This window comes from Dromiciops gliroides, chromosome 3 (assembly GCF_019393635.1).
Source record: "Dromiciops gliroides isolate mDroGli1 chromosome 3, mDroGli1.pri, whole genome shotgun sequence".
NCBI classification, from domain to species: domain Eukaryota; kingdom Metazoa; phylum Chordata; class Mammalia; order Microbiotheria; family Microbiotheriidae; genus Dromiciops; species Dromiciops gliroides.
The window spans coordinates 72,292,198-72,313,426 of record NC_057863.1 but is presented as its reverse complement, the minus strand read 5'-3'; the positions used below and the strand labels follow the sequence as shown (position 1 = coordinate 72,313,426).

At 39.0% G+C, this 21,229-nt stretch overlaps 1 protein-coding gene across 1 annotated transcript; it reads right to left on the bottom strand.

Moving 5' to 3' along the window:
- Positions 1 to 725: 725 nt before the first annotated feature.
- On the bottom strand, positions 726 to 19,929 carry LOC122745841 (peroxisomal trans-2-enoyl-CoA reductase-like). The gene is made up of 8 exons (XM_043991298.1): positions 19,696 to 19,929; positions 17,319 to 17,452; positions 14,183 to 14,348; positions 12,630 to 12,711; positions 8,879 to 8,975; positions 7,882 to 7,989; positions 6,134 to 6,245; positions 726 to 1,039 (listed from the first exon to the last, which is right to left on the bottom strand). The coding sequence occupies exons 1-8, from the start codon at positions 19,817 to 19,819 to the stop codon at positions 954 to 956; spliced, it is 909 nt and encodes a 302-aa protein (XP_043847233.1). The 5' UTR covers positions 19,820 to 19,929; the 3' UTR covers positions 726 to 953.
- Positions 19,930 to 21,229: the final 1,300 nt, after the last annotated feature.

Sequence of the window (21,229 nt, the reverse complement as noted above, 5' to 3'; positions counted from 1 at the left end):
CTTGTTTTTAACAAATGACCCTTCATTCCCATTCTGTTCCTCTCACACTCTTTCCATCTCTCAGTAGTCACAGAAAACTGGCTCTCCTCTGAAGACTCTGCATTCCTGGATACCCTGTACAAGGTACAGGGAAGTACCTTCTCTCATGAACTAAAAATTACCATGAAGGTGGCTCTTTTTCATATGTGTGTGATAGAGGGGACTTATATTTGGTTTGGTTTTAGAAGGAAAACAAAACCAGACATTGTTTTTAAAAATAATGTTTATTGACACAAAGAAAGCAGACACTGCCACCCTAAAATTATTGAGTTGTGTAAATGTGCTTGCAAATTCCACAATCCTATCACTATCCAGACTTGTGCTCTCATTTATTGGGCTCCACAATAGAGCTAAGAAGAACACCACCATCAGTCATTCTTAAATTTTTTTTCTTCATTCGACTGCTCAAAGGGGTGATGCACCATAAACGAGTACACTTTTTATCTTTCCATATATTCCTCACTTGAATATAGGCAAAGGAGAATAGAAATAGAAGGCAGGGGAGGTGATCACTTGAGGTTTACATTTTTTCTAATTTTTTAGTCATCTGTATCAACATTTAAAAAATTTTTTAAATCTACAAGTCAAGGCATGTTTTTAAAGTCTTTGAAGTCATACTTTGTGTTAAGATATAATTTTTTTTTTGAGTGGGGCAATGAGGGTTAAGTGACTTGCCCAGAGTCACACAGCCAGTAAGTGTGAAGTGTCTGAGGCCGGATTTGAACTCAGGTCCTCCTGAATCCAGGACCGGTGCTTTGTCCACTGCACCACCTAGCTGCCCCAAGACATAAATTTTAAAAAGCATCAAGCAACTTTCCATAAAAAGCACAAATTCCCAGAAAATGCTATTCTTCATTTGAAATTCATTCTTCAGTTGAAAGTAGCAAAGATCTCATTTTCTTACTTCCCTCAGTTTAAAGTTTGAATTTCTCCTTATGGGAAGCTTTAATTCTTTTGACTGTGGAAAGGTCCCATAGTCCATCAGGCCAGTTGTCGTGGTCTGTTGAGATTAAATGAGTGAAATAACTATTGAGATATTACTGGCAAATGTGTAAACTTTTTTCCTTTTAGGAAATAAGCATATTCCTAAACACATCCCATGCCTAGAACTGTCTCTCCAACAAATCCTCTCCAATTCCTTTGGGGAAACCATACCATCATCAGAACACTGAGCACATTCATTAATTATGATTCAATTAACAGATATTTTTAAGATATTATATGACATTGGTCTGAAGAGAGGTCATACTGTTTAATAAAAATCTGGCCCATAAAAAACTGAAATGTATAATTGGTGTTTGGGGATTTTTTGTTTGTTTGTTTCTGACAGTATTTTTTTTCTCTACTGTTTTTTCCCAATTTTTAACGTTTTTATTTAAAGTTTAGAGTTCAAACGGTGGAGGCCAATTTTAATTGGGGAGTGCTAGCTAAGCGGCTCGCCGCAATATTGGGGCAAGGAAGGAGACCGGCAGCCTCCCTCAAAACAGAACAGGATTTATTTTAACAAGAACGAACTCTAAAAAAACACACAAACAGGATCAGTAGGATCAAGGGAAAGGAAATAAAATGGGGAAAGGGAAATTATAATACCTGAAAAAATACCAACGCCCAGGAATCAGCTGAAAATATGCAGCAGAATGCCTGTCGCTTTCCAGCTTCCACCTAGAATGCCCAATTCTCCTCCCCCAAACCTAGAAACTCCCCACACAGCCCCAGCCAATGGGATGGCCGCTCTGACAGTCACATGACTGCCCTCACTAGGCTTCCAATCATTATAATTTTGCCAGGCCCATGTAGGCATCAGTGAGTGGTGATGACGTGAGGTGCCAGAGCCCTGGCAATGGCTACAACCAGTGGGTGGGGCATCGTGCAGTTTTCAGAGCCCCAGGCCAGTGCACACTGAGGCATAAAAACCTCAAATAACAATTAATTCTTTACAAAATGCTATTCCTCTCTCCCTTCCCAACCCCTTCCCTAAGATGGTAAGCATTCAGATGTAGGTTACACATGTGCAATTATATAAAACATTTCCATAATAGTAATTTTGTATAAAAAGAACTAGAATAGAAGAAAAAAATGAAAGACAGAAAGGGAAAAATAGCATGCTTCAGTGTGTATTCATTCGGTATCAGTTCTTTCTCTGGAGGTGGATGGTACACATCATCATTAGTCCTTTGGGAATTGTCCTGGATCATTATATTCCTGAGAAAAACTGTCATTCACAATTCTTTATTGAAAAATATTGTTGTTAACTGTGTACAAAGTTCTCCTGGTTCTGTTCACTTCACTATGCATTCATTCTTGTAAATCTTTCCAGGTTTGTGACAGTATTTTTATTTTTTTTCATTTATTTATTATTTATTCATCCATCCATTCATTTTTTTATTTATCCATTCATTTATCCACTTATTTATTCATTCATTCACTTATTTATTTATTCATCCATTAATTAATTGATTTACTCACTTATTCATCCACTCATTTCTCTATTCATTCATTTATTTGTTTATCTACCTTCCTATCTATCTATCTATTCATCCATCCATTTATTTATCTATCTATTTTTTTTTTGGTGGGGAAACGAAGGTTAAGTGACTTGCCCAGGGTCATACACCTAGTAAGTGTCAAGTGTCTGAGGTCAGATTTGAACTCTGGTCCTCCTGAATCCAGGGCTGGTGCTTTATCCACTATGCCACCTAGCTGCCCCCATGACAGTATTTTTTTTAAAAGATCTCATTTTAGGGCCTGTATACAAAGACCGATATGTTTCTATGCGTTAACAGATCTAGAAGCCTGATGATGTGGATACTATTTGGGTAGCACAGTGGATAGGGCACTAAGCCTGGTGTAAGGAAGACCTGAGTTCAAATTTAGTCTCATACACTACCTAACTATGTGGCCCTGGGCAAGTAATTTAATTTACCTCAGCTTGTTTCCTTATCTTTAAAAATGGAGATAATAATAGCATCCACTTCCCAGGGTTGTAAGGATCAAATGAGATATTTGTAAAGCACTTAGCCCAGTGCATGGCACAGAGTAGGTATTTAACAAATGCTTGTTTTCTTCCTAACTTCCAGATTACAATCCATCCATACTTTATCTAGCAGGAGTCTTGTCAAAAATCATCCCATAAATCCTTCAAAAAGAATCTGGTCAACACATGCATGGCAGGAATTTTCTCTTGGTTAAGGGCTCTTAACCTGGGGTTCAGGAAGTAAAAAAAAATTTATAATGGTATTTCTCTAAAATTAATTTTCTTGGTATTCCCATGTATTTTGTTTCATGTATTTTTAAAAATTACTATGAAAAGTTGGCTTCACCAAACTGACAAAGGGGCCCATGACACCAAAAAATGGTTATGAAATTTTGCTCCAGTTTTTTTTTATCATTCCATTCTTTCAGTGTCAGAGTAGTACAGTCTATCTACCTTCGCCATATGAATTTCTGATTATATACTTATTGATTTCTATCATGTGTATTCCGGTCATGAATGGTAAAATATATACATATCCATATATGTGTGCGTGTGGAGAGAGAGAGAGAGAGAGAGAGAGAGAGAGAGAGAGAGAGAGAGAGAGCGCACCTATTATTTAAGGTCAACTACATTTTTCCACTGCCCTCTTAATTACTCAGAATTTTAGATCAAGGTAGGATTTGAAGCCATATAATTATTAGTGAAAGAACATTAGTGTTAAAAAGACTCGTAGAATCACTGAGAGCAGAATATAATTTCCTAAATTCAATCCAATCCACTTGTTTCCTTCTACTCAATCATATTCAAATCCGAATATGTATGTGTATTTATGTGTGTATGTGAACATTCAAATAGAATTGCTGGATTAGAATGTTGGAAGAGGAGTTATGTCCAACAAGACTGGAAAGATAGGTTGGGGCCAAGTTGTGAAGGACTCTAAAGGATAAAAAGAGAGGTCTGTTTATATTTTATTCTAGAAGCAATAGGGTACACACTGGAGTTGACTGAGTAGCAGAGTCATATGGTCATATCTACACTTAAGGAAAAATTACTTTGACAGCAGTATATAGGATGGAATGGGGTGGTGAGAGACTTGAAATAGAGACTGAAAAGGAGGTTGCTGCAATAACCTAAGCTAGAAGAGATGAGGGACTGACCTAAAGTGATAGCTGCATTAGTGGAGAGAGGTGTCTGGTGTGAAAGATGTTGTGAAGGTAGAAATGGCTAGGTTTGGCAACTAAGTTAATATGTAGGGTGAGGAAGACTGAGGAGTTGAGGATAATGCCAAGGTTAAGAACCTAGGAGATTGGAAGAATGGTGGTGCCTTCAAAATAAGAAGAAATTAAGAAACGAGGAGAGTTTCGGGGGAGAGATAATGAGTTCAATTTAAGAGAAGTCGAATTTGAGATGTCTCCAGGACATACAGTTTGAAATATCCAATAAGCAACTGATGTAGGATTGAAGTGTCGGGGAGAGACTGGGATTGGATATATATCTCAGAGTCATCTACATAGAGATGATGTCAAGGGGCTTATAAGATGAAGATAAGAGAGAATTCATGATGAAAATAATTTGTTTTAGAAATAGAAATTATCTTTACAGTTTCATTTGTTTTGGTTTGTTGTCCTTCTATCTTCAAATTCTCTCCAGATGATCTGACTTAGTTCTCATATAAAGTTTTTTCAGTCTTGTTTTCCCTTATATTTCTCTGCAGTGTTTTGTGAGGTGAACAGCACTCATAATTTTCCACTATCTTCCTCTGCAACATTCTGCAAAGCAATTTCTAGCATAAAATCATGTTATCCTTGGATGCTATCTCTCTCTATTTGGCAAAGATTTAAAGTGTTGTTTAAAAAAAGTTCTGAGCTGGTTTTGGCTTCCTTGCTGTGATTTGTTTTACATTGGTTTAACATTTTTGTGAACATTTTGTGAAACATGTTGATAATCAGTGTCAATGTCTCTTCCATTACATATATCCCAATTATCAGCATCAACCACTTCTTTTATTGTCAAGATGGCATTAAGATTGCAGGCAATGTCCCCTTCTCACCTTTATCCTTTATTTTTACTTAGTACTGACTTTGAGCATTGTTCTAACTGGTCAAAAATCTGGCTGCATACAAAATTATTTGGGGGGGGGTGGCCCTATATTTCTACCCACTTGGTCAATTAACATTTATTACATGTTTACTGATTGACTAATCCAGACACATCAAAAAGAGAGAAATGCTTTACTATCTAGCAAAATTATACAGTTTTTATAAAAAGGTAATTTTCCTTTCAAATCATTTATTATGGATTTAATAGTTTCCTTGCCTGCAGTGTCCTTTAAAAGAGAGAGAGAGAGAGAGAGAGAGAGAGAGAGAGAGAGAGAGAGAGCCATCTGACCACTTAAGGAATAATTTAAGAAAGTTTAAAATCCTATACCGTCAGTCACAAACTTGGTTCCAAAGGTTTGTCATGCCAGGGTAGGAGTGGGGATAAGCTCCCACTCTCTATAAAATGCTCCAGTGGCGTGCATCTCAAATAGCCTCTGACAACTGAAGGCCAACTCCTGGCCTTCTCATGACGGAACCGTTTCCACTAACAGGAGAAGGGGCAAAGGTGAGTGAGTCACTGGGGCCTTAAAACCAATCGCTTCGGGCAGGTGGGGCAAGCTGCCTAGGGGAAGGAACCCTGATTTTAAACCTCCTCTGTCTTATGGCTATACCCATATATAGGAAAGGCTTTGGGAGTTAACCCCGAGGAATAATCAGGAGATGGAGTCCCTTAGGCAGTTGGACATCACATCCCTCTGGCAACTCCTGCGGTGGCACTGGTGCCAAACTGTATTGGCTCTGCCTCTCCTTTGGATCCACCAATGTCGAGGAGAGGGGAAAACCTGCTGCATGGGCAACAGCTGGTTTTCCATATTGATCTGCCCAGGCCAGCTCCCTGGAGTAGATACAACACAGGATGAAGCAGTTACCGCTTATAAGTCACTCAGGAGCTGCGGCTCCTGTATGGGACTGCACAGCCACACTGTGGCTTGTGGCTCTTCAAGGTGCTGATCCATGGTCGTCTGCAACTGATGGAAGCCTACTACTACTACTACAATCACAAACTTTGTTTATGACTCACCTGGTATGTCAAATGATTTGGAATACAAAGTATAACCACCATCGACAACCACCGTGTGTCCTGTAATATATGAGGCTGCAGGAGACAACAGGAAACACACAACAGAAGAGATCTAAGAAATAAAACATGCCTGTTATATTTATGTGTGCCATTGTGTAGATATTTATCTATAAATACTTTTCTATCTATGTATATACATATCCATTTCTATCATAGAATCATAATGTTAGACAGATTATTAGATATCCTTTGATACAATGCCTACATAAAACGGAATCCTTTCTATGACATCAATGGACAACTGATCATTTGAACTATTTTAACCAATAATTTTCTGAACCAATTTTGTTTTCAGAAAATCTTCTTGGGAAGTTTTCTCTTCTCTTGAACAGAGATATGATATAGCTTCTAGCCAGTGGACCTATGCATATATGCGGGTCTTACTTTAAATATTCCTGAATACCAGATTTTAGAGCAAAATTCTGGCTACATGTGTGCTTTATGTATCCTCACTAAGTATAACTGTTGATTTTTCTCCTAATTGTGGAAATTACTGGAAAAATGGGTAAAAGTGGCAAAAGATAAAAGGGATTTTTTCAGCCTGTATTAAATGAATTAATAGTGAAATGTGAAATAGTAGAGATCAGGGAATATGTGAATAAGATCAGATGTATGTTTGCATTCAGTATACAAGAAGGAATTAAAATGAACTTCTGCCATATGTATGTAGGGGTGTGTGTGTGTGTGTGTGTGTGTGTGTGTGTGTGTGTGTGTGTGTGTGTGTGTATATATGTAGTACATGAGACAGCTAGGTGGAACAGTAGATAGAGCACTGGCCCTGGAGTCAAGGGGACCTGAGTTCAAATCCAGCCTCAGACACTTGACCCTTACTAGCTGTGTGATCCTGGGCAAGTCACTTAACCCCAATTGCCTCAAAAATAAAAATAAATAATGTACACATACATTATATGTGTATGTATATGATTAACCTATAATTTCTACATTAATACATACTCTCACCATGAGAACTGAATACACAAGGCTTATGTTTTCTCAACATATAGCTGGCATTATTTTTATTCATATTTCAGAATGCAGAATTTTGCTGTTTTTAAATTCACCTTAGGTACTGTCCTCCCTGGTATATATGAAGGGTCTTCCTTCTATTCACTTAAATATACATCCTCCAAATTGTTGAATCCATTATCTCAACTTAATTAACTCAGAGAAGCCAGCTAATAGTTGGTATACATAATGAAATGACTTGGACTCTGCCTTAGAGCATATTAATAAAATAGACATTTCTCCCCAGATGAATGAATTGTGAAATGCATACGGTATTGGTAGTTTTTCCCTAACTGTATCTGAAGGCACTAAAGACCAAGTGCTTTTATTTTTTTGTCTATTCACACACCCATATGAAGATGTTACAGCAATTGATTTCTATCAGTTGAGCACTTTCCATCCCAGAAGAGCTTATCAATCAAAAACTTTAGTGGATCTATTAACTATTTAAAATTCTTTTAAAAATTGAATATTCTCACTGTCCCCCCTCCATTCTTCAAAATTCTGTAACATTCTATGGCTATGTGAAAAGAGAGAAGATATGGACAGAGTGAAAGAAGATGAGAGGAGAGGCAACAGATTAGGGAGAGAGGGAGAGAGAGAGAGAGAGAGAGAGAGAGAGAGAGAGAGAGAGAGAGAGAGAGAGAGAGAGAGAGAGAGAGAGAGAGAGAGAGAGAGATTACCTCCTCAGGAACACCAAATCTCTTAGCTAGGCAATATTGATAGAATTGTTCCAAGGTCTCTCCAACTTTTTCATAGTTGCCAAAGGCAGTTGGGGAATAAATTACTCCCTAGGTTTGGGGAGAAAGGAAGATTTTTTTAAAAAATAAGCCAAAGAATGGTTGAATTTCAACTCATACTATCAGCAACTAGATTTCAAAAGCAGAAGAGGTGCTTCTCAGTAATGTCATAGAGGTTCAATTGTTCTCCATAAGTGAATTACCTACTTGCATAGAAATACACAACACCGGGGGTGTCTGACCTAATTGTCAGTCAGAGTCTAAGCTACCAATAGCAAGAGTAAACAAGAAAAGATTTTATTTCTTACTGCCTTTTAGAATATGTTCCCTAAATGAAAAGATACAATGTTCAGGGACACTTCTTCACATTGTGAGAGAGCTTTATGGTTGCATCTTTTATTATACACTGCATAGTTTCCCATTTGTTTCCATTATGTTTTGTTGACTTCTTACTCTTCTACCCTCCTTACCACTTTGACTTGAAGTTCACTATCTCCAGCTTCTCTCAAGGAGTTTAAGCCAAAACAAAAACAAAATGGGGCAGCTAGGTGATGCAGTGGATAAAGCACCAGCTCTGGATTCAGGAGGGCCTGAGTTCAAATCCAGCCTCAGACACTTGATACTTAAATAGCTGTGTGACCCTGGGCAAGTCACTTAACCCTCATTAACCTGCAAAAAACAAAACAAAACAAAAAACCCCAAAACAAAAACAAATCAAGGAGTTTAAGCCAAAGAAACAAACAAAACAAATTAATGCACTAGAAAAATTCTTTATGGATTTTGTTGCCTGTCAAAGAATACTTTGACAACAAACAGAATCTCTCTCTAACTTGTCTATTGCCTAATGTGCTAGTTTGTAGTTAATATTAACAATGTACCTATGTCTACAAAGGAAAATGTAACAAGAATACAAATCATATACACATAACTGGTTACCTACAGGACTGATACTATTGATTCTTATTCCATGGGATGCCCATTCCACTGCCAAAGTTTTGGTCATATTGTCAACACCAGCTCTTGCTGCTCCGCTGTGCCTTTTATAGGAAAAAAAAATAATAACTTTTAAGGCTTCATTCAACTTCCACTAATTATTTATGTTTACATGAAAAGTAATTGGTACATTAAGTCACAGAACAGTTAAAAAAAAAAGACACTCCTGTTTAGGAATACTTGGGGCTGCACCAAAAAAGATTACATCTTTTGGAAGATGAAGGGAATGAGTTGAGCATGTCAAGCAATTTCCAGGAACTTATCCTGGAAACCAAAGGATGTTAAAAGAAAACTCCCAATGTATCCACCCAAACTTATGGCAATAAGTAGGAAAACCACTTGTCATGGGGCGCAGAGCACCCCAGAATTTCTCTGGGGCACACCAAGGAATCTTCTCCTTGAGAAACTAAACCAGAGGACAGATAACACCTAGAGAGATAAACTGAACCAAATCAGACTGAGCTAGCTTGGGATTCCTACCCTTCATTCTGGTCTCCCTTACCCTGGGGAGATAAGTTTGGGTGTGGCTGCGGCCTTTGTGTTCTGAAGAGGGATCCGTAGCCACCCCTCACCCAATTCCTCTAGTCACTACCAGTGGGGGATGGTCCTCCACTCCTCACCCAATTCCCCCAGCTACCACCAGTGGGGGATGGTCCTCTCTCACTAAAGGAACTTTTCACGGACAGATGATCCACCCCATCAGTCCTCTATAAAAGTACCTTCCAGTCTCCTGTTCGGGGAGATTTGGTACCTCTGAGCCATGTGCTTTATGCCAAATCTCCCCATGAAAAGTCCAAGGATTTCTTTCATGGTTTCCCTCCCCTCCCCTTCCCTTTCCTTGCTCCTAAATAAACTATCACCTTATTCTAACTACGTTTTGTGTGCAAGAGGGTGTAATTCTTTAAAGAGGAATTCCTAAGAACCCCATCTCCTAGTCCTACCAACCCATACCCCATTTTCCCACCATATCACACTCTTTTCTTTTCTTTAAAAATTTTTTTTTCAATTACATGTAAAGATATTTTTGAGTTTCAAATTTTTCTCTCACCCTCTCTTCCCTCTCCTCTCCTGAGGCCAGCAAGCAATTTGATATAGGTTATACATTACTATCATGTTAAACATATTTCCACATTAATCAGAATAAAAGAGGGGAAAAACCTCAAGCAAGAATAAACAAGAATAAGAAAAAAACAAAAACAAAACTGAAAATAGTATGCTTCAATCTGCATTCAGACTCCATAGTTCTTTTTCTGAATGTGGAGAGCATTTTCCACCATAAGCTTTCTGGCATTGTCTTGGATCATTGTATTGCTGAGAAAAGTTAAGTCTAGCAGGGCTGATCATCACATAATGTTGCTGTTACTGTGTACAGAGTTCTCCTGGCTCTGCTCACTTCTCTCAGCATCAATTCATGTAAGTCTTTCCAGGTTTTTCTGAAATCCATTTGCTTAGCATTTCTTGTTCTTTCTTTCTTTCTTTCTTTCTTTCTTTCTTTCTTTCTTTCTTTCTTTCTTTCTTTCTTTCTTTCTTTCTTTCTTTCTCTCTTTCTCTCTTTCTCTCTCTCTTTCTCTCTCTCTTTCTTTCTTTCTTTCTTTCTTTCTTTCTTTCTTTCTTTCTTTCTTTCTTTCTTTCTTTCTTTCTTTCTTTCTTTCTTTCTTCCTTCCTTCCCCAGGGCAATGAGGGTTAAGTGACTTGCCCAGGGTCACACAGCTAGTAAGGGTTAAGTGTCTAAGGTCAGCTTTGAACTCAGGTCCTCCTAAATCCAGGGCCTGTGCTTTATCCACTGCACCACCTAGCTGCCCCCCTGCTTATCATCTCTTACAGCACAATAGTATTCCATTACATTCATATACCACAACTTGGGGAAACCAGTCTTTTTTTTTTTCCTTATAACAGAATTTTATTTTCCAAAATATATGTAAAAACAAAATTTTAACATCAAATTAAAAAAAAACTTTGTGTTCCAATTTCTCTTCCCCCCTCCATTCCCACCTCCCACCCACAAGAACTCAAGCAATTCAAAATGAGTTATACATGAGTAGCCATAGGAAACCAGTCTTTAAAAAGGTATTATGGAGCCTAGAAAGACTTACATGAACTGATGCAAAGTGAAGTGAGCAGAACCAGGAGGACATTGTACACAGTAACAGCAGTGTTGTACCATAAAGAACTATGAAGGACTTAGCTATTCTCAGCAATACGAAGAACCAAGACAATCCCAAAGGACTAATGATAAAAAAATGCCACCTTCCTCCAGAGAAAGAACTGATGTTGTCTGAATATAGACTGAAGCATGCTAGTTTCTTTCTTTGTTTCTTTCCCTTCCTTCCTTTCTTTCTTCCTACCTTCCTTTCTTAAGTCTACTTGCATAAAATTATTAAGATGGAAATATTTTACATGATTGCACATGTATAATGTACATCAGATTGCTTACTGTTTCAGAGAGGGAGGGACTAGAGAGAATGGTAGAATAAAATTTGGAACTCAAAACTTTTTTTAAAACCCTCATATGTTAAAAATTATTTTTACATGTAATTGAGGGGAATATATACATACATTTTTTTAAAAGTTATTGTGTTAAGCACTGGAGACACAGTCAAATTTTTTAAAAAAACCTTTGATATTGCATTTCAAGGTGGTGTAACATCCATGGCTGGAGCCTGGATATCTGATTACATAAAGTTGTTGATGTAAAATCATTTCATTCCATATCTTCTGTCCAGGTAAAGAATGCCCAACTGTGAGCTTAAAAGAAACACAACATGGTTTGTTTTTTTAAAAAAAAAAAAAAAAAACAATTAATTTAGGGTTGATGTCCTGAAAGCAATTACCAGATGCTTCAGTTTCTAGTGATTTGTTAACGTCCCATTTTCCCCAAAGATTCTAATTCAGTCTGTGACTTGGAACCAAAAAGGTCAATCATTGTACTGTTTTTGCTTTATCTGAAAGATTTTATGACTAAAAATATCTCTCTAGTTAGATAATTTCACTAAATTGCTCTTTATATAAGGAAAGACAACAAAACTCTAGTTGGAAAAATAAAGATGAAAAGGTGGTTCTTAAGGAGGGAAAGAAGAACTAAGAGATAGTTCTTAAAAGAGATTTACCCCACCAAAAAAAAAAAAGATTTTCATCTCATATCTGAAACATGAAAAGGAAGAGGCCGAAAGACATCTCAAGATGAATGACACATACTCCAAGTAGTACCTAAGGAATTCACAGATAATTTGACCTGCAGGTATTGCAACAAGCACCAAGAAAGGTCTAAAACCTGAAAAAGTCTGAAAAGCTGGCTTTCTCCTACCATCCTTTGCAAATAGTTAAAGTATAGCATGGTGAGAAAAGGCAGGAGGATGATGAAGGGTATGCATACTGTATCTATGGTATGACATGCAGAAAGGATATAAATGAAATCACCAGAAACACATATGGCATCTATGAGTAAGGAATATTTAGCAGCTCTGACTAGGTGGAGTAATTATGTCAATGCCTGCCACAATCTTTGGTTGTATCTTCTTACGCCTTACCACAGAAGCAATCGCAAAACAAAGATGAACCTAGCATAGGAATACTTTAAAAGTATCTTCTTAAAGCCCAAAAGGAAAAAGAAGATAGTCTGAAATCACAAGAGGCATTAAAACTCATTTAAAAGAATTTGAGTGGGTTCCAAGACAAAAGAAGGATGTAAAAATTCTTACACAGCTCTAGGAAGTCCATTTTTTAACATGGTAATGATGTTCACAATAGATCCTCCATGATTCTTCATCCAGGACTTGTAAACTGTACAAAAGACAAGACAATAAAATTAAATCATTTTCAGACAACATGGGGTCAGAAGGGGTGACTGCAATCTGAGTAGCTAGCTCAGTTCAAATCTCCGTTCTGCCACTTGCTACCCATGTTTACCTTGGGCTGTTTTCCATGTTCTTTATCAAACTGTTGCTGGGCATCAAGACTGCTGTTCAGTTAACCCTCCAATTTACCTTCTCTGCCTTAAATAATGCCATGTAACTTTAGTATTTCAAATCTTTCCTTTAGCTTTACTCTGATATCTGAGAAGTCACAGTTCAGAATATCACCCCAACATGTAAAGTATTTAATTACTAAAGATATCTAACAGTTACCAGTGCCACAAGGGTATGGAACTGAGTGTCTTCCAAACTAGAGGTGTGCACCCTGGAGAGGTTAGGGTATTAGGACACAACTGAAACAACTGAGAATTAACTATATAACTATTATTAAATTTATTAGAATAATCCAATAGACCAACTAATAATATAACTATTAATATAATGTTAGATTATTAGGCTATTATACTATGGTTGTTGTTTCTTTCTTTCTTTTTTTTGGTGAGGTAATTGGGGTTAAGTGACTTGCCCAGGGTCACACAGCTAGTAAGTGTTAAGTGTCTGAGGTCAGATTTGAACTCAGGTCCTCCTGACTCCAGGGTTGGTGCTCTATCCACTGCGCCACCTAGCTGCCCCCCTATGATTGTTGTTTAATGTCAGTTGTATGTGACTCTCTGTGACCCCATTTGAATTTTCTTGGCAAAGATACTGGAATATGGTTTTGCCTTTTCCTTCTCCAATTCATTTTACAGATGAGGAAACTGAAGTAAGCAGAGGTTAAGTGACTTGGCCAGGGTCACAGCTAATCAGTGTCTGAGGCCAGATTTGAACTCAGGAAGATGAGTGTTCCTGATTCCAAGTCCAGTTCTCTATCCACTGTGCCACCTAGCTGCCCCCTAGACTATTATTAGACATTAATAAATGTCTTTGAAGGCTTCTAGAAGTTCTTTTTATCAAATTATGATTTTCAAAATAAAAACAAGATAGGAAAATATAAGTACATTAGGCACTACTAGAATTCCACCCATAAGTCACATTCCATGGCATGGGGTAACCATAGGATTTCAAAGACTATGCTCATCGAACACAAATGTTACTCAGAGTATAGCACTACTCCAAGTAGGGTTTGGGGAAGGCCTGCAAGTTAGCTGCACCAGCTTCAGCCTCTTTGGGGATATTTGCCACCAGGAAGGCTGCAAGATGGTGAATATTTTAGCTGCTTATGAAAGCTACCTATAGAGAGGCTTCAATGAACATCAATGCAGGGAACATTCACATTGGCAAAAATCACATCTCCTTTAAGAACTGGGCACCTTAGTGCAATAATACTTCTTTTTTGGGGGGCGGGGTATGATCTGCAAATGAAGAAAGGCCTTGCTTCTCTAAGTATTTGCCATCCATACCTGCTTTGCAAAGGTAGAAGGTGCCAGTCAGGTTGGTTTCAACCACAGCATTCCATCCCTTTGAAGTGATGTCTTCAGCAGAGGATAAGAATTGGCCTCCTCCATTATTCACCAGGAAATTGATCTTACCATGGAGATCTAAGGTAGATTTAACCAAATTGTTAACCTAAAAGAAGCACAAGGACATAAATTGGTTAAAGAGCCCAAACTGTTACTGATGACCTAATAAAGAAGATTACCATGGCTGGAATCCCTCTATAACGGGCCCTGACTCAGATGACACACATCAGAAAGAACTAAGAACAAGCAGTTAACAAATCTGTAAAGAAAGATGTATTTATGAAGATCAGTTGTTCTGCCTCTTGCTAATGGCTGACCAGTTCTAAATATCCAGAGATCATAACTCCAGGGCCTGATTCCCCCATTTTACCTACCACCCATCAAGGAATCAACTGATGTTTTTGATGGTAATGGTAAGAATCAGTGGGGAAAATGTTGAGCTTCAGTTTCATGATCTTTACACTGTAAGCAATAATACATAATACTTGCCCTAGAGACAATGTGGAGAGGAGTATTAGATCTAGAGTAAGGAGCTGTTGTTGTTGTTGTTTGGTCATTCAGTCATGTCAACTCTTCATGACCCCATGAATATTGTAGTCCATGGGATTTTCTTGGCAAGATAGTGGAGTGGTTTGCCATTTCCTTCTCCAGTGGATTAAGGCAAACAGAAGTTAAGTGAGTAAGGAAACATACTTCAAATGTAGCTCTATCTTTTATCTAAGTGGCCTTAGGAGACTTATTTCACTTGTCTCAACATCAGTTTCCCCATATGTAAAAAAAAAATAATAATAATACTTGCATTCCCTATGTCATTCCAGGGCTTTTGTGAGGGCTATACTTTGCAAACCTTAGAAGGAAGGGAGTAAACATTTATATAGCACCTACTATTTGTCAGGAACAGTACCTAGTATGTGTTAGGAACTGTACCAAGTGCTTTTACAAGGATTATCTCTCAACAGTCCCCATTTTACAGTTGAGGAAACTTCTAATTCCAAGTTCAGTGCTCTATCCACTGCACTAGCTACTTCTAGAATGTAACAGAAATATACATTATTCGTTTAATAATTATGTATTACTAGGTGCCTTCTTTCTTTCCCTTTAGGAGAATATATATGTATGCATGTATGTGTGTACATACATATGTATTTATGCATACAAATATATGCTGATATACATATATATATATATATATATAGAGAGAGAGAGAGAGAGAGAGAGAGAGAGAGAGGGAGGGAGGGAGAGAGGAAGAGAGAGGGAGAGAGGGAGATAGAGACATATGTTATGTATTATGTTCCCTTCCTATGGTCTTTTACCACTTATAGCTCGAGTGAATGACTACCTTGGACAATCTCTTTTCCCATGTATCCTCTTTAGTTCAGTCCTTCTTCCCTTCTGTTTTGCCACTTGATCAATAATCACAGGAAAATCTTCTGCCTCTTTAGTACATGTACACACACACACACACACACACACACACACACACACACACACAGAGGAACACTGATTCTGTTTAACAAACTTAAGATCGGTGCTAGTGATACATCAAGGAAAAGAAAAGCCATGAATTTTTAACTGAAATTAGGAAAAAAATAGAGGACAGATGCCTCTTAGAGCCCTTGAAAAGTATACTATGGGGGGCAGCTAAGTGGTGCAGTGGATAAAGCACTGGTCCTGGGTTTAGGAGGATCTAAGTTCAAATCTAGCCTCAGACACTTGACACTAGCTGTGTGACCCTGGGCAAATCATTTAAACCTCATTGCCCCACACAAAAAAATAAACAAATAAAAATTAAAAAAGAAAAAAAAGTATACTATGGGTATTTTATAGTGAGTTGAAAAGACTAACAAAATTAATTAATTTACAGGAGCAAAAAGCATTTTTGTAGAAATAGAAAAATGGGAATAAAGGCAAAGTGATAAGATGAGGCCTCAAATTATATCAGAAAGTAAGTAATTGCCAAAATTATCTAGCATTTTTTAATGGAAATTAGTACATAAGAACATGCCAGCTAAGGAAAAATCAGAGAAAATCAGAGTTGAATTTTATCTGAGAAAAACTCTTAGTGATGTGGAAAACTGCTTTCAACACACAGTAATCAACTATTTTATAGGCTTCTTTTCTGTTTTCTTTTAGATTAACTTTTTTTTTTTGGTGAGGCAATGGGGGTTAAGTGACTTGCCCAGGGTCACTCAGCTAGTAAGTGTTAAGTGTCTGAGACCAGATTTGAACTTGGGTCCTCCTGAATCCAGGGCAAGTGCCACTTAGCTGCCAATAGGTTAACATTTTAACTAAAGCTCTTAAAAAAAATTCTGAACTATTGTTTAAAAGAACAAAGGAAATCACTAACAGCTGAATGAAGTATGGATGGCAGAGGAGATTTGAGGCAAGAAGACACATCAGAAAATTATTGGGGCAGCTAGATGGCAGAGTGGTTAAGCACCAGCCCTGGATTCAGGAGTACCTGAGTTCAAATCTGACCTCAGACACTTGACACTTACTAGCTGTGTGACCCTGGGCAAGTCACTTAACCCCCGTTGCCTGCAAAAAAAAAAAGAAAAAGAAAAAGAAAATTATTATACTAATCTATGTAAAAGGATCTGTATTATGGTGGTGAATTTATAAGTGGAGAGGAAATACATAGGAGAGATGTTGTGAGTGTAGAAAAAAAGCATTTGACAATGGAGGTGAGGTGAGTGTGAAAAAGGATAACTTTGCAGATGTGTATGATTGTTGCATTTTTGTATCTTATCTCTCATATCTAGGATAGTACTTTGCACATATTAGGCACTTACTATTTGTTGGATTTACTTGTTTTGAATATATTATAATTAAAATGCAAGAAAGTGTACATTTTAGAAAAAATTTTTTAACAAGGATTAAAAGAAAAATGTGCTTATGATTAATATAACCAGGAAAAATTGATGAATAGAAATAAACAATTTCCCAAGCATTTTTACTAGTCAATAGTACATTAAGATGAGAAAAATATATCCCAAAAGTACTTAGGATCATACTGTACTGTCTACATAATTCCCATAATGTTTAGAGAAACACAAATTAGAGGCATAAGCTTTACCTCTTCTTCTTTTCGAATATTGCACTGCATGGGAGTAACAATGGCTGAGTTGGAGGGCAGGCGGTCAGCATTCAACTCTTCTGCTGTAGATTTTAATCTATCGAATTTACGGGAGGCAATAACTACATTACACTCTGGCAAGAAGACCAAACAAATAAACAAAACAATATTATTAGAAATAAAATTGAATATAAAAATAAATTGAATTTTTAGAATTCCTATTAGCTGTTGCCAATTTCTCATCTTTCATGATCAAGATCTAAGGTCAGGTGACCAAGTTTTACTGAATGTTCTGTTTCTCCATTTGCAAAATGAAAGGATGGTACTAGCTGGTCTTTAAGGTGCCTTGCAGTTCCAACTCTATGAGCCTTGGATCCTTTAGCTAATTAATTAGTAAGAAAATATCCAAATATGTTGTTATTGCAGTTGTTGTTGTAGTATCAGACTCTTGCTGCTTCAATTTGGGATTTCCTTAGCAAAGATACTAGGTATGTGTGTAGGGGGAAGTTTGCTATTTCCTTCTCCATCTCATTTTACAGATGAAGAAACTGAGGCAAAGAGGGTTAAATGGCTTGCCCAGGGTCACAAAGCTAGTAAGAATCTGAGGTAGGATTTGAACTCAGGTATTCCTGATTCTAGGCTCAGCATTCTATCTACTGTGCCATCTGGCTGCCCTGATTTCCCTAGAACTGGGGATGAAAAATGGAAATAAGAGAACTAATGTGTTAGGCCTCTTGAGGGGAGGTAGAATATCAAGAAAGGGTGACACCCTCATGCCCTCTACTCTGCTACACTTAAAATGCTGTTCTCTCAGTCCTATACTCCTCTGCTATGTCCTGACCCTCTTCCCAATTCCCTCTCGGCACCTTCTGTCTCTTCAAATGGGATAAGCAAATAAATATATAGTACTTAAAGTTTGCAAAGTATGCTTTTTACTTTCTGGTCCTTGATCTTCACAACAACTTTGACAGCCAGAAGCTAAAAGGATTTTCTGCATGTGGGAGAGGAGAAACCTGAAGGTGAAGTGAAGGGATTTGCCCACAGTTAACAGCACAGCAACTAAAGAAAAGCAAAGCCAAATTCAAAAATTCAAAGCCAAATCACAGCTGGCTCCAAGTCAAGCCTGACTCTCTGGGCCAAGATAAGAACCAGGATCATTTTGCCACATTTGGGTGCATGAATAATATAAGAACCTCCCCCACCCCAACCATCTGGTGACCTAATAATAAGTCCCCAACTGTTATTATAGAAGAAACATAATATAATGAATTGTGCAAGAACACAGAAAACTCTGAGAATCTGATCCACTGTGGTAGGTAATACTTACTGTCCTTAAATAAGAGACAGCTGAAGTCTGGTCTAAAAGGTTCCTTCAACCCTACCGTTTTGTCTAAAGGCGACACTTTTCACAGTGGTTAAAGTATTTGATCACCTCCCTTTATCTCCTGCCTTTCCATAGGGAATGTCTTCTCATTCCAATAACGAACTAGCCAGCTACTTGGCAAATATTCCCCCAGAAACCTTCTCTTTAGTGATTTTTTCCTTTCTCGATTGCTCTTTCTTCTGTGAAAGTTGTTACTAATTGATGCTAAAATGTGGGCGGAACGCCGCCGATTGGCTCTGGACTACAGCCTTGAAATATTATAAAAAGTCAATCTTATCGTCTAGCAAGTTAATGCTGCCATCAGCAGTTTTTTCTTAGCAGGCTTATACAGTTTCCTGCTTTCAGTTTCACTTTCTAACTTCGACTCACAATCACTGGACCCCCTCCCCGTATGCCTCTCCCAGAGGTCCCATTGCTTTCAGTAGAAAAAACTCCCAGACACCCGCCGACTACTGCCCTGATCCGCGGTGTCACCTCCAGACCTAGGCCCTCTTCCCATCGGCCCTCCAACTTGTCCCTCTCCTTATTTCTCCATTCCAGAGTTCCTGCCCCTCTTACGAAAACCTTATCCCACTCTTCCCATTGTCTCCCATTCCTAGTGACAGTAACTCCTCTCCTCCGGTCTCTGCACCAATAGCTTCCACCCCCGCTCCCCCCCCCCCCCAGCGTCCCCTTGTTTCCTTCATTCCTAGGCCCTACTCTATGTTCCCTCGATCCTCGTCTCCTGGTGTCCCACCAGCTCCTACCCTTCCGCCCTCACCCTACGCCCATCCCTCTCCCCCAGAGTTGCCCTGCCTTTACCCGTCTCTCCTCCAGGGTCTTCTGCTCTGCCCCTTTCGCCCTCCGCGCCCCCGCTTTACCCCTACGGTCCCCCAAACTGCCCCGGCATCCCCCGGGGTCCTCTGCCCCAACTATGGCCCTCCCGCTCACTGTCCCCAGTATGCCCCCCCTGCCCCTGCACCTCGGCTCGGGGGGGGGGGCACACAGACACACCTAGGTGGAGCAGCTCGGCGGCTATAGCCTTGCCAATGCCTGTGCCGCCGCCAGTGACGATAGCCACTTGGTTCCGTAACAACCCTGCAGCCAGGCAGCTCCTGCACCTCGCTATTGTCCCCATGACACGCTTTGTCTCTGACCCACGGAGCGATTGATCTCGGACCAGCAGACAGACAGGCAGAGAAACTGACACACACCAGCCGGGCAAGCTTCTCTCCTTCCCAAGGGAGCTTTTTATTTGCACAGGTTCAGAGTCCACAGGGTGGGCGGAAAATCCAAGGATGCGACCAATTCCCCGCCCCCGCAGAGCCACCCACTTTGGCACCCTGCGATCGCCTGTGGGGAGGAGGGATCCTAGCCCTGCAAACCCGGGCAGGATGCTCACTCCACCCTAACGGGATGCTTAGCCCAGACACCACCAGAGGAGTAAAAATATTAACTGGCAAGCTGGGTTAAGAAATGTCAATATAAATGACTAGAATGCATTTTTCAACACACATAGAAGCGTAAATATTAAATAAAGTATTATTGATTGTCCTGGAATGGATCTTAGAAAGCAAATCCATCTACCTTCAGGGAATTTTCAGAACCAAGAGAGCCACATTCCTACCAGTTGTGGAAATGGAAGTAATCATCCTATCAGCACAGACTAAACTTAAAGATATTTACTGCTCTCTTCCAAAAAAGTTCTCCACTTTCAGGCTCATGCTCTTTCCACTTCCCCTCCTCCCAGCCTCCCTCAGGGTGGAAAGTCTGTACACCCCCCCCACACACACACACACCCTTTCAAGGGTCTCTTCTGCCCCTTTCCCAACAATCATCAGGGGTAGGTTGATTGTTGATGCTGTACATCCCTCAGGGACAGTCTAGCTTAGCTAAGCTACATTAGAGTTATCACCTTTATGACCCCCCTAAACACCATAGCTGGGATCTATTGATATCTACGGAATGGTTGACATGATCCCTTTCTCCTAAGATCATTTAAGAGGGATCTTCCAGTAACATTGCATGTATGTCAATGGTAATCCCCAAATGCAGGCTACACCCTCTGAGAGTTCAGGGATGTCCTCTTCAATTCTATTCAACAGGCTTTTATTAAGCTCCTGTCACACAGTAGTTACTGTGCTAGTCTCTGGGACTAAAAAGAGTAAAAAAATGAAACAGCCCCTGTTCCCCAAGGAGTCTAATGCAGAAGCAATCTGAATCACTTTCTGTCTGCATTCCCTCCACTGGCTCCACCCTTGTCCTACTTGCCAGAAATACCCTTGAAGAAGATTGAGGTCAGAGGAGGTAGAGAATCTGAAGATGGAAGACTTTTTTTTTCCAAAGAAAAGTAAGTAATATCAAAGTGTGGTCTGGGCAAGGACAATTATTATTTCCATTCCAATGACTACTAATAATATAGCTACCTGGGCTTCTATTTCTCCCTGAAGGTAAATGGGTTTGCCTTCTTGGATTCATTCCAACTCAATCAATATTTCATCTAATATTTGCAGTTTCTATATATCATACAAAATGTATTGTAGTCATT